The following is a 12,523-nucleotide window of genomic DNA, read 5'->3' as shown; positions in this document are numbered from 1 at the left end:
CCAAACACATCACTAACTACAGATGACTTTAGGCCCCTCCCTATCCACAGGTTTTAGTGAACATTCAATAAAAGAAGCAGAGGATATACTACTATTTTTATCCTTTTTCCTGTGGCGTATCTAATAGCCATCATTCTTCCTCCAGAGGTTGTCTATGTCTGAGTGATTTGTGTTGTTGTTGTTGGGGCATGAAAACAAAAAATCTAGCAAAAATATCGATCTAGGTATGATGGAGGTAGATGATATCACTGACAGAAAAGAATCTCTATACTGTTTCCACAATGGTTATGGAGTTTAGTACAATTTATTTAGGTGCAATAACCTCTTAAAAAACAAAACTTGTCAGATGTGCTGTCTTTGAATACTTTTTAAACCCATCTTCACATTCTTAAAAATACTGTAGAGCTTATCTCTTAAATGATACAATGGTAATAATTTCTTACATACAACTTAGTAATTAACAAACTTGTATTGTGTATTCCATGCTCTGGCATTTTAAGAAATAAATGAATGGATGCTGTTCATGTGTTAGGAAAAAGCAATTAATTAAATACTGACAGATTATTTCTATCAACACAATATTGGTATCTTTTTATGGGTTTCATACTACTGTTCCAACATATTTTGTGCAAAATGATTCATCCTATTCACTAGTTACTATCTCTGATTCATCCAGAATTATCTGCTGTTGCAGTCAGCAAATACTCTACACCATTTTGCAAATGTAATTTGAGAAATATATTTATGTAGGATACACAGGATTTATCAAGTGTGTTTTTATTGACTCTATAAAGGTTATCATTATCAATAAAATGGCTTGAATAGTGCAGCGGAAAGAAAAATATGTTCAGTCAAAAGACCTGTGTTCTATTTCCAACCATTCATTTTCTCAGAGGATTGGTATATGTTTAGGCAAAGTCCTCAATCTGGTCTAGTTTGGTATTGTACAGTAAAAATATGATATCTAACAAAATTAGTATAGAAAGTTGAGAGGATATAATGAGTTAAATATATCATTTGATACATAAATACATCAAAAATAAAATATAATCCAAATAAAAATAATACATTTGATTGCTCATAAAATAAATATTTCATGTCACATATCCCATCTTTTAATCCAAAAATATTCATATTTTCATTAGAAATAGAAAATAGGTGGTAGAAAAATAAAGTCCATCGACTAATACGTTAAAAAATTGTGTTCTACTTTAATGACCAAGGTCTATATATGGGTCTAACCTAGAAATCTTATTCTAGATATATATGAAAGTAAAGACCCGCCCCCCAAAAAAGTCAGTCAGTCTTGGCCAAAGAAAAGTTTTAAAATTCCACTGAAATTTATGAAATAAAAATCTCAAGTTTTCTTTTCCTCTTAAGGGAACTTTTTCCAGTTTATTATGCTTGGATAGACTGCCCAGTGTTCAGTATCAGTGTTTTCTTACAGAGATCTCTGTTTTAATTTGTCACATTCAGACTAAAAACCAAACAAAAAAAACCCCAAATGCCTGTTTTATCATAGGAAGAAAGATATTTGCTACAATGTTAATAAATTCGTGATGAGTGAATATTGCCCTATAGAGTTATTCTTGAATATTGCTGACCTTATTAAGTAAACATAAAGACAAAAATGCATAAAGAACATACAAATAATAGAATTGTATCTAAACTTGCCAAAGAAACTAAATTTCATAGTAAAAACATTCATATTTTATGCAAAAAGGTTAGTTTAGCCACAGTCAAAAAAAAATCTTCTTAAAAAATAATTATGTAAGTAATGGAGAGAGAAGCAGTAGTACATCGCAATGAGGGAAATAATTTAGTCCGAAAATTTCTGTGTACGCCACCAAAGTCAATTTTAATTTTCATCTTAAGGCAGAGACATTAAAATTCATCATGTGTAATACTAATCATAGCCAATTCTGCCAGATCTGTGCATAAATGAATTAAAGTAAAGCAAAGGCAGCAGCGAGAAGACTAAAACGGGATGAAAGGGCTTTACAACTACGAGCAAACAAGAGAAAACCAGAATTATAAAAGATGTGAGCTCAGACAGTGCTCCTTTTGATTATATAAAAATTAACATGATTTTAATTAATAAGCATTGTAATTAGTTACTGATGGTTGGGACTCTCAGCTCAAGTGGATCCTCAAACATGACTGTACATCCGGATGTAATGAAATCCCAATCGTAAAAGTGTGTGACAAGGCGAAACTTTAATTTCACTTTTAAGCAGGCAGTTGTGTTTGGCACTGTACACAGTTACGGTAAGAAACTCAGGGGCCCGAGGTGTCAGCCATGTCGCTGCGCTGACACAGCCTGCAGGACGCAGGACAGAAACGCTGTGAGGGTGAGCTTTGCTTTTCAGAGATGCCAGTTCTTAAAGCTGTCAGGCACTTGAAGAGAATTAGAAACGTTCAGATCAGTAAGTGCCAAAAACGGGAAGTTGGTTTTTCTAATTCTTTAAAATCGTATTTAATTATACACTTATGTGTCATAAGGAAAACTCCTATTAACAAAGTATTCCCTAGACTATAAACACTTCCCCCGTCCAGGAAACCTGAAGCCTCCAGCTTCTTCATTTGTGGAGATGAGTGGTCATGGCCAAAGGAGTATCTCCAGTTGGCTCGAGGACAGCCATTCTGGAGAGTCACAGATAAATCAGACTACACACACCCCGGATGACGTCATGGGGAAAGCAATGCACCTGCACAGAGGTGAGGAGAAATACATTCTAGGGACGTCAAAGGTCGAGCCGGGAACACAAAAGCAGCAGCACTATTTTTCTCTGTAGAATAAGTACAGAAAATACAGCAATACAGCTGTTTAGAGAAACTTGAAAAATGGGAGTCTAGGACATCTATTAAAAATAAATACATTATACAGATGAACTAGAAAATTTGAATCTCATAACTTTTTTCTTTGCATCTTTGAGTAATCCTACAAACTGAGAAAATCACTAAAATTCTAAATACAGTGTTCTAGAGTAAGTAGTTTTTATGTTTTATGAAGTAAGCGGCAACCAGTACAGGAATTATTTATAATAAATAACATTTCCCTTCTAAATCCAACATTATATGCCTGAGTCATATAAACATGCCATTTTATGAGAAAAAAATTACATTAAAATAATTATGGTTGTGACATCATGACTATTTGGAGTCATATGCACTGACAAGAAAGGTAGGCAATGTGAAAATTATATTCAGATTATAGCAAATGCAAGCTCTGATAGACACTAAATAAATCATAATACAAATTGCAGTTAAGTCTATTTTTGTTTTCATACAAGGCTTAGAGTTTTTGTACTTATATTTTATCTCCCTTTGCTACTATAGTGTCTATGGGGAAGCAGAATGAACACTTCAGGAGTTCTGTTTTTACATATACTCAATCTTAATTTTTAACTTTGGGGAATTTTTATAGCTTTTTCATCTGTTTTCTTGTCTTCACTGACTTATTATCTCGAGTTCACAGTGTCTACCGTAGCTCTCAGTTGAATACTAAAGGCATTGTGCAGATAAAATGCATCACACATTAGTTCCCTTTTCACACTGCATTTTTTCTCCCTGTTTGATTGAGCCTAATAATTATCATTTCTAATTTACATGATTAGTCTAGATCGTGTACCTCTGATAGGATGTTTTAAAAGGTATTTTTGGTAGAAACTAAGTTTATCACTAAGGTTATTTCTATACTTATGGTATATATAAAATATGATTATATTATATAGTTTTGGTCTTTCTTCTATATTCCCGATTGTCACGTTGAACAGCCAGAGAAGGGTGAATTTAAAATACCTAGATATTTAAAGTGCAAGTTTGAACACATCAAATCTAGTCGTTTTGCTTATTCTTTGGTGTTCAGGTGAAGCCCATTAGCACATGAGTGAAGATGTCTGGAACTTGGTACAAAACAAGTAAAACTTATATGTGACTTTAGTTAAGAAAGAATCATGTCTTCCAGTGTGAAACACACTGGTCCCTGATCCACTGGCTCTTTTATGCTGGGTTAACTGAAACCAAAAGGACCAAAAGAGGGTGCAAACACGTCAAGATAAATCCACCCCAAAGTTCTATTCATAAATTGTGAAGGAATATCTAAGTTAAATAGCGAAAAAAAAAAAGGGATGCTCAGTTAACACAAATGACAACACACTTAAACGAGACAGTGATCACAAATTATTTCAGGACCCTGATTTACATAGCACTCCTACACAAATTCGTAATAGTGAGCAGGGCATGTTAGGATTTTTAGTGGTGAGTGCCTTTGGTTTTGATCTTGAACATATAAAAACCTGTTGTTCCTTGGGGAAAGAATATATTCAGCACTAACTGTTATAGACACAGAAACCGGCCTTTATAACCTCCCCCATTATGTGACCACGTAATAGTGCATATTCTAGGCCAATATTCTTTTTTCAATCTTTGAAAAGATTCTGTTAAAGCAGTAATTCTTCCAAAAAGTTCAAGAGTATAGGAAGATCAAACAAATAAAATAATTTGTATTATACTGGAACAACTGTGAATCTAGTAAGTCATTACACCATTGTTTTAAGTGTGTTTTTGTTTAGTTCTCAGCATATATATATATATGAGAATTAATATGTGAGCACAATTATAAGTTCATGCTGTGCTACTATCAGGCGTGACTATATCGTATCAAGTATGTATTTTGAATCCACAAATTTCTTTTCCTTTCTTTTCTAACAAATTAATATAGTCAGCATTAGAAGTGAAGAGTTAATGAAAGCAACCAAAGAATTGGAAAGCAAATGCAAAGTGGTTTTGACTTGACTCTTTGTAAGTATATAAACCTCCTACCAAGGAGAAGGCTTTGCGATGCACCCAAGGACACGTCTCTGCTAGCAGGCGATAAAGAAGAGCTTTACATCTAAAATCCTACGTGCACTGCTTTGTTATTTATTTGCCTAAGGGTATAACATCTATATTAGTTTAAACGTGTACTTTTAGGGAATGCAAGACACTTTTTGGATATGTTCAGGATTGGAGAGGTACTACATAATGATGACGTACTTCTTAGGACAAATGAGGATTGCATACAAAAGCACTAATATAATATCAGCTAATTCAAGATAAAGATTGAGTATAACTAAATTAAAACAGCCATATACTGTTACATTTTTCCTGATTTATTTACCTATGATATTGGCACATCTTGTTTTATTTAGTATTTGAAAAATACAAATATCCCTTCATAGGCAGAAAAGCAAACGTTAAATGAAAAAATGAAATTTTATATCACTCCCTAAATATGAGCCACATGTTTAAATAGTGCATAAATTTCAGAATTAAATTCTTGATGTTAGCTACTACAAAAGCTTGGTGTTCAGCTACAGAATCATAAGAAATAAGAATAGCACCTGTTTCTACTGCAATAGAAAAATTAACGGCAAATTCCCTTGGACATCTCCAGAGCGTCATCATTTCAATAATAAAGCACTAAATATTTTTGTTATCATATTAAACTTCAGATTTATAGGTGTAAATATTACTGAATTTAGCTATGATATTTAGAGTTCTGAAAGCACAGAACCATCAAATGTGTTTATATTAAAGATGGATTCAGAGGGCTATGTGTTTTCAGTTAAAAAGAGAGAAATTTCTACATTAACCTGGGCTGCAACATTTGAAGCTTCTTGCTATTATTTTAAACTACACCCACAATTCCATGTCACACAATCTGTATTTCTAGGAGCCTAGTGTAGTTTCCAGGTATGCCCACAGGCAGCAGGACGTCTAGTCAGTAGAGGGCAGAATTGTCCAGGGTCACTATTTCTCTAGCATGAACACTATTCCCCCACAGCATTTTCAGTGGCTGAGTAAAAGGCCTGTTTATGGCTTGTTTCTTGCTTCTGCTTTTTGTGGAAAGCAGGGAGCTAAAAGAATTAAAAGGGCTCCCGCTTTCCGTCAGCTGGACTGATATGGATTATTCATAACAGTACCCTCAAATCACAGCTATATGTTGGAGACAATTAGAATTTTCTCTGTCTATAAATTGTCAGTTGGATTCTGGTTTATTCTTTGATATTTAAGTACACCAATGGATATTGATTGAGGTCTAGTTAGAAGAAATCTCGGGTTATTATTTTCTGGATTAGGAATTAAAACCCTTTTAAAAAATCAGTGGACATAGTTCCCTGCAAGGCGCCATTCAGATTTTCAGTCTGATTTACAGTTAGGAAAGCATTCTGAACATTACTTGGGGTTCTACTTGTTAGCACCAGATACTAATGGCGACCCCTCAAATCATGTGTCTGGATTTATCTAGTCTACGAGTGTCCAAAAGTATGGTGTGAAATGGAATCTTTCCTTTTTTATCAAAGTTATTTTATACATCAATACTTCTTATAGCACACACTTGCATTCTGGAATTGAGATCACCCTCATTTTCATCCATGTGCTTATTTAAAATCCACATTGTAGTACAGTGTGCAAGTATGATATACTTCTTTTGTGTCCCTGGATTTTCTTAACTTAAAAAAGACTATGATAATATTTTTTATTTATTTTCCTTCTCCAGACACTCTGTTCATGTGGATTTGTATGTGTGGGAAGATAAATTATTTTCTCTCAATTCTATTTCATTCGTTAATGTCAAATAAAAATGAAATGTGAAGAAGATCACGTATGGGATTAAAGATATTCCTAATTAATTAAACCACAGGCATGGGATTTGGATCTCTTTCTATAACCCAGACAGAAATCATTGGAAGACTCTGAAATTTGTATTTTAACCTCAAAATCCTGAGTCATGTATGGAAATACATAAATTGCATGGATTACATATATATATATATAAAATCTCAAAATTTAACTACTCATAAGTTTTCAAAAACTAATTTACAATTTGTTACTTGGGGAAATGTCAGTCCCCTCTTTGCATCAGTGCAAAACCTTTCCAATATTTTAAAAAGCAAAACAAACTCCTAAATAAATTCATAAACCCAAATCAGAGATGTGACTCCTCTTAAATATTAGTTTCTCTTTCTGAAGGACTATCCTGTGCTTTTGCATCTTTGACAATAACGTCCTGAGTGGGTTTGCTCAAGGGTTCGGATTCTCTGGATTCACGTAACTGTGCGTCATTCTTGCTTGCTTGTTCCTTCTTCCTCTCCTTTGCGAGCAGTCTATAGTTGATAGCGTTGCCAATTAGCAGCCATATGCTAGCTACGACCACAATAGCCCCGCAGGACATATACATGTATTGGTATTTTCCAGTTACATCCACCAATTTACCTAGGAAACAAAGAACATTTTTTAAGATGGCGTAATAAGACAAGTCATAAAAATATCAAATTCTTCCTGAAATTGTGTCCTCTTAGTGAAATTAATGTCAAATTAAATTTTAACACAAAAATATTCTAGATTATGACTTTCCTATATATTTAGATATGTACAGGGATTTACGGCACTATATTGCAAGCACATTACATTTATTGACAAATTTTTACCCCAATAAAAATGTACAATCCAGACAAATTGGATATATATGTGTTTGTGTGTATTCATAAATGCACAGAAGTGTGAGGTATATTTTTGTACCCGTATATGTACAATAAAATGTATGCATCTATTTGCAGCATACTCATGGAGGTGTCTCCATTTCCCTGTGCTTCCTTTTCTCCTCAATAAAGAGGACGAAAGTATATTCTTCAGAGAAGCAACGGCTCTTACGAGGCTCCTGACAGTACTACACGCTGCTCTATTCATCATCAGATTGAATACTTTCTGTGTAGGAACTCCTCGGCGGTACAGTCACTGCGAGGTACCCTGATCACGACTACACAGTCAGTGCACGGCAGAACGCGGTCTCTGACTGAAGTCTACCTGAGTCTCATACTCTTAACCAGACTGTAACATGGCTTTACCCAACCTCTTGGTTAAATGCTGTGTCACTTTTGGGATTAAATGCTTTCTTTTTTAACTTTATCTGAGTCAACAGCATCAGGCCAAACTAATGAGGAGGAACCATTTGTCCCACTTTATTAGGGAGAGCACTTAAAAACAATCTTGGTGCTTTTTCCAGCTTACGCTGTTTTCCCTTTTGATATTTGTATTCATACAAGGCTGGTTGTTACATTTAAAAATACAGAATCCTAATGCCCATGGCCTTCACAGTTAATATGACTTTGGGCTGAACTCTCAGCATTTTCTGAATGTTTTATAATTTTTTAGCCTCAGCACACCAAATATACTTTCTAGAATCTGATGCTACCCTCTCAGTTTCAACAATCAGTCCCAAATCAATTACCATCACGAGCACCAGTGGCGTGACAGTCGGGCAATATTAACAAACTGAGCACTCAATATCATGCTAAAAATATATTACTGATGCAGGATCTCAGTACAGTAGGAGTGCACAAATCAGATTAATCTCTAGAACCCTTGATTTAACTCGATATTTTTTATCTCACCATGCATGTTTATATATAATTTTCCTCTGCTGATAGTTACTTTTTTTTTTTTTTTGGTTTTTCTCCGGTACCGGGAACCAAACTCACGACCGTGCGCTTGCCAGGCAGGCGCTTTGCTGCTGAGCTAAATCCCCAGCCCCCCTCTGCTGATAGTTATAATATTGCTGTCAAAATATAGGCTCTAACACTCATTTGGCAACACTAATTCTGGATGGAAAGATGGGACAATTGTACTTCTCTTGCATAACAAAATCAAGTAGTTGATCAATAAAAAAATCTAATGGCTTTCACTATTTTTTAACCATTGATTTGTTACACTGAATATATTCACTAAGAGACATACTACCTAAGAGACAAATACCACCTTACTAAGGTCTTACAGCTTTCATGCGTTCCTAACCAAGTGGGAAAGCGAATGAAAAGAAGCCAGTGACAGCATTAAGATGAACAAATTAAACATAGTTCCCCGCTTTCACAATGGTTCCTTGTTATCCTGCACAAAGCAGATCGACAGCAGACTAAACACATAAAAAAAAATTGTATTTTGCCTTAGTTCTAAGCATGAGAGGGCAGACCAAGAATCTAAGTGAATAAATTCAGTGTTGGTCAAATAATATACAATGCTTACTGGAAAAGACTGGTCCACAAAAAAATTAGTTTGTGTACCATTTAAACCTATGATAGCTGAACTGAATCTAATTATAATTTTCTTTCAGAAGTACTCATAACTATATTTAGAAAGAAAGCTATAAAATAATAAGAAAGTATACACAAATATAGTGCTTGCTTGCTTGCTTTCTCCATTTTTAAAAAGTCAGATCAGTTTCTCAGTTTTTTGGTGGTATCCTAAACATGTTTTTTATTTCCTTACTGGTTAATTTAACACAGACATTCTGTAAGTATCTTTGGAAATATTTCAGATCTTAAAGTCTAAAGGTAATCTTTAAGGTAATCTTTATGACTTATAAGTATGCAACATAAATTATCTGCTCAACAAAACAACTGTGAATGGATTTTACTTTATCCTTTTATTCTGTACCAGTGATACAGAACTATGCCTCCCTTAGATGAATAGTAAGTTCAAATTATTTATGACCATTGAATTATAGACAAAAATCTGATTCTGAACATTTGAAGTCATTATTTTATTTTTGGTGCATTTTACATAAGCAGAACAAAAACTTGCTCAGCAATGATAAAACTTCATTTTATTGTTGTGGTAACGTTCTTAAAAGCACAAAACAACTAATTTGAATAAGAAATCCAAAAATTTATGTTCTCATTAAGAACCTAAGTTTTCAAATTTGTCAGTCTGGCTCTGAAATAAATTTAGGTGTAAAACTGAACAATTATGAAAAATTTGAAATATATAGTAGGACCTAAAATTAACATCTTCAGTGTCTCTCAGGCAGTTAGCATTAATCTAATCCCATTATCCACTGTAAAGTAAGTCTCGGTTAATAGTTACTTCTGTTATGTTCTTTGCTTTCTTGGATGAGCAATATTCTTACCGGCAAGAGGAGGGCCAAGAAGAACAGGGCCACACTCCACAATCGTGACGAGGCCCACGGCACTGGAGAACCTTGGGGCACCAACAAGGTCCATGAGAGTTTCAAAGAGGACGCTGCTAACACTCCCAAATCCAAAGCCAAAAAATGCAGCATATACCACCAGGCTTGAGTAGTTCTTGGCCAGAGGGCATAAGAGATGGCACACTCCAGTGAACAAGATTGCGAGGCTGAAGAAATACTGGATGCGTGGTCGGACATATTTGGAGTTTGCAACTAATCCTATACTTGGCCTAGCAAACATATCAACAAAAGCCATGACAGAAAGCAAGAAAGCTGCAGAATACTCATCTATTCCCTGGTCTTTAGCGTACGGAGCCAAGAATATAACAGGGGCAAAAAAGCCTAGAAACATAATGACATTTCCAGAGAGGTAGATCAGAAATCCTCTATGCTTAAAAAGGGAGAAATCTAAATAGTGATTAATTTTTTGTGCTAGTGATTTCTTCTTATGGATTTTCTCTGAACCCAAACTTTCCTCTTTTATGCCAATCTTATTTTTAGAGGGAGAAGCAGTTTGTTTGGGCCCAAGGGGTCTCATAAGGGCCCCAGCCACACAGGCATTTAAAAATATAGCTCCTAAAATCAAAAAGCTTCCCTTCCAGCCATAGGTGTTAGAAAGAAACTGGTTGAACGGCGCCAGTGTACTTAAGAAAACAGGACTTCCTGCCATGGCCAGTCCATTAGCCACGGGTCGTTTCCTATAGAAGTATTTGCCAATTATGGTCAAGGCTGGTTGCAGGTTGAAGGCTAAACCTAAACCTAGAAAGAACAAGACAAAAGGGAAAAAAGAAAACATGAACACATTATGCCAATTACAACAGAAATTACTTCTCAAGATGTACATTCAAGTGGACAAGGTAGAACTAAAAATGCAACAGTAGGTAGTAATTTCTGAGAATTGTAAACATAAATGGAACTGTAAAAGCTGAAATGGTTTTCATAACTGGACACTTCATATGACTGCTTCACATTCCTTTAACTTAAACACAAAAATAACGCCAAGAACTTCTACAGATGGGTGAAAAAAACAGAATAGGTAGAAATGACAAAACTGTTGGTTCTTAACTGAAATCATTTAACTCCATAAATAATCTCTTCCACATATATTTATGTGGGATACATAAACTAGACTTTTTCCTTGTAAACAACAGTGAAATTTAAAAATGAGAAATTTCCTTTCAGAGTTGAAGAATTTCAGAGTTGAAGACTAAAATGGTCGTAATTTGTAATAATCTTACATCTCATCAAAGATATTTCTTTTAGATGTCATGCCATTAATACAAGTCCGAACTTATACCATTATATTATGCCTTTACATCATGCACATTCCATATTTAATGTATATAGTACATGGGTACTCACTACAAAAGAATTCTTTGGCTTGAAATATATTTTTACCTCAGGGATGAAAGCTGATTATTTGCATGAGCCAAAGTTCCCACCATCTATGAAATTCCTCGGCAGTGCTGAGTACTGCCTTTGAGAAGCCTCTGTCGTTCACCAAGGCACTATTTAGCAATAGTCACGACTAACGTCCTTTTTACAGTACATAAATTTGATTTATCAACTACCCCTCTTTCTGCTTTTAGAAATTATTCTATGTTAGATGAGGCAGTAGAGAAGGAAGGATTATTCTATGTTTACTAATGTACCTAAATTGGAACAGTACTGAAAAATGGATAAGTATTCAAGTTCTAGGACATATATATCTAACTTCAAATACTCAGTCCAATCCTGTAATATAAACATTTTGTATCAGTACAAGGGAGTCTGGGACAAAGGACCAAGAACAAGCTTTGGAGACTAACAGGACAGTGTACTCTCCAATGCTACCTTGCCATACCTATGAGAAATGCAAAGTAAGTGTAGTTGGACACAACTTATAGATAAAGAAACTGTCCTGCCTAAGGTTAAGTAGCTTGTAAGTAGAAGAACCTACACTAAAATATAGGTAATGTGTTTCAAAGCTTTTCAAACTATGTCGTCTCCCCATACTCTGCCAATTTTGCCTCCAGACGTTATCCCATATTTTCATTAGGATGTAGCTGACATTTATTTCTCACTGTAGCTTGACAAAATGAACATAAAACTTGAAATCAATAGATCTGAGTCTTCCCAGAAACTTGCCTCGTTTGTAGGACTGGGCAAAACACTTAAGATTTTCTGGAGTCCAATTAACTCAACAACATAAAAAAGAGTCTTGCCAAAATTAAGTAAGTTCTACAAGTGATGTTATAAAAATTTCATTGTGATTATTATTTCTAATATTTACTTTTAAATAGAAAGGCTAGTTACTGTGTAAAATTCTATGTAGTCATTTTGTGAAATAATCATTTAGGGGGCTGGGGATTTAGCTCAGCGGCAAAAGCGCCTGCCTGGCAAGCGCAAGGTCGTGAGTTTGGTTCCCAGTACCGGAGAAAAACCAAAAAAAAAAAAAAAAATCATTTAGCAGCTCCCTAAGAAAACAACTATAGACAAGGAGACTAAACCATCATTTCCCCTGATCTCACAGAC

The 12,523-nt window shown here is 34.8% G+C and overlaps 1 protein-coding gene across 4 annotated transcripts in view; it reads right to left on the bottom strand.

The window, feature by feature from the left end:
* Nucleotides 1-1,837: 1,837 nt before the first annotated feature.
* The window catches only part of Slc16a7 (solute carrier family 16 (monocarboxylate transporter), member 7), a 119,897-nt gene continuing 109,211 nt past the window's right edge, over nucleotides 1,838-12,523 (bottom strand). For all 4 annotated transcript variants that reach the window (XM_005397423.2, XM_005397425.2, XM_005397424.2 and 1 more), the window contains 2 exons: nucleotides 9,950-10,768; nucleotides 1,838-7,260 (listed from right to left, as the gene is read on the bottom strand). In XM_005397423.2, coding sequence (XP_005397480.1) covers nucleotides 6,992-7,260; nucleotides 9,950-10,768 — 1,088 coding nt within the window. In that variant the 3' untranslated portion in view covers nucleotides 1,838-6,991. The remainder of the gene's footprint in view (nucleotides 7,261-9,949; nucleotides 10,769-12,523) is intronic.

This window comes from Chinchilla lanigera, unplaced genomic scaffold (genome assembly GCF_000276665.1).
Source record: "Chinchilla lanigera isolate Chin_1 unplaced genomic scaffold, ChiLan1.0 scaffold00057, whole genome shotgun sequence".
NCBI lineage: Eukaryota > Metazoa > Chordata > Mammalia > Rodentia > Chinchillidae > Chinchilla > Chinchilla lanigera.
Note: the sequence above shows the minus strand (reverse complement) of the source record. Positions and strands in the feature narration are given on the sequence as shown.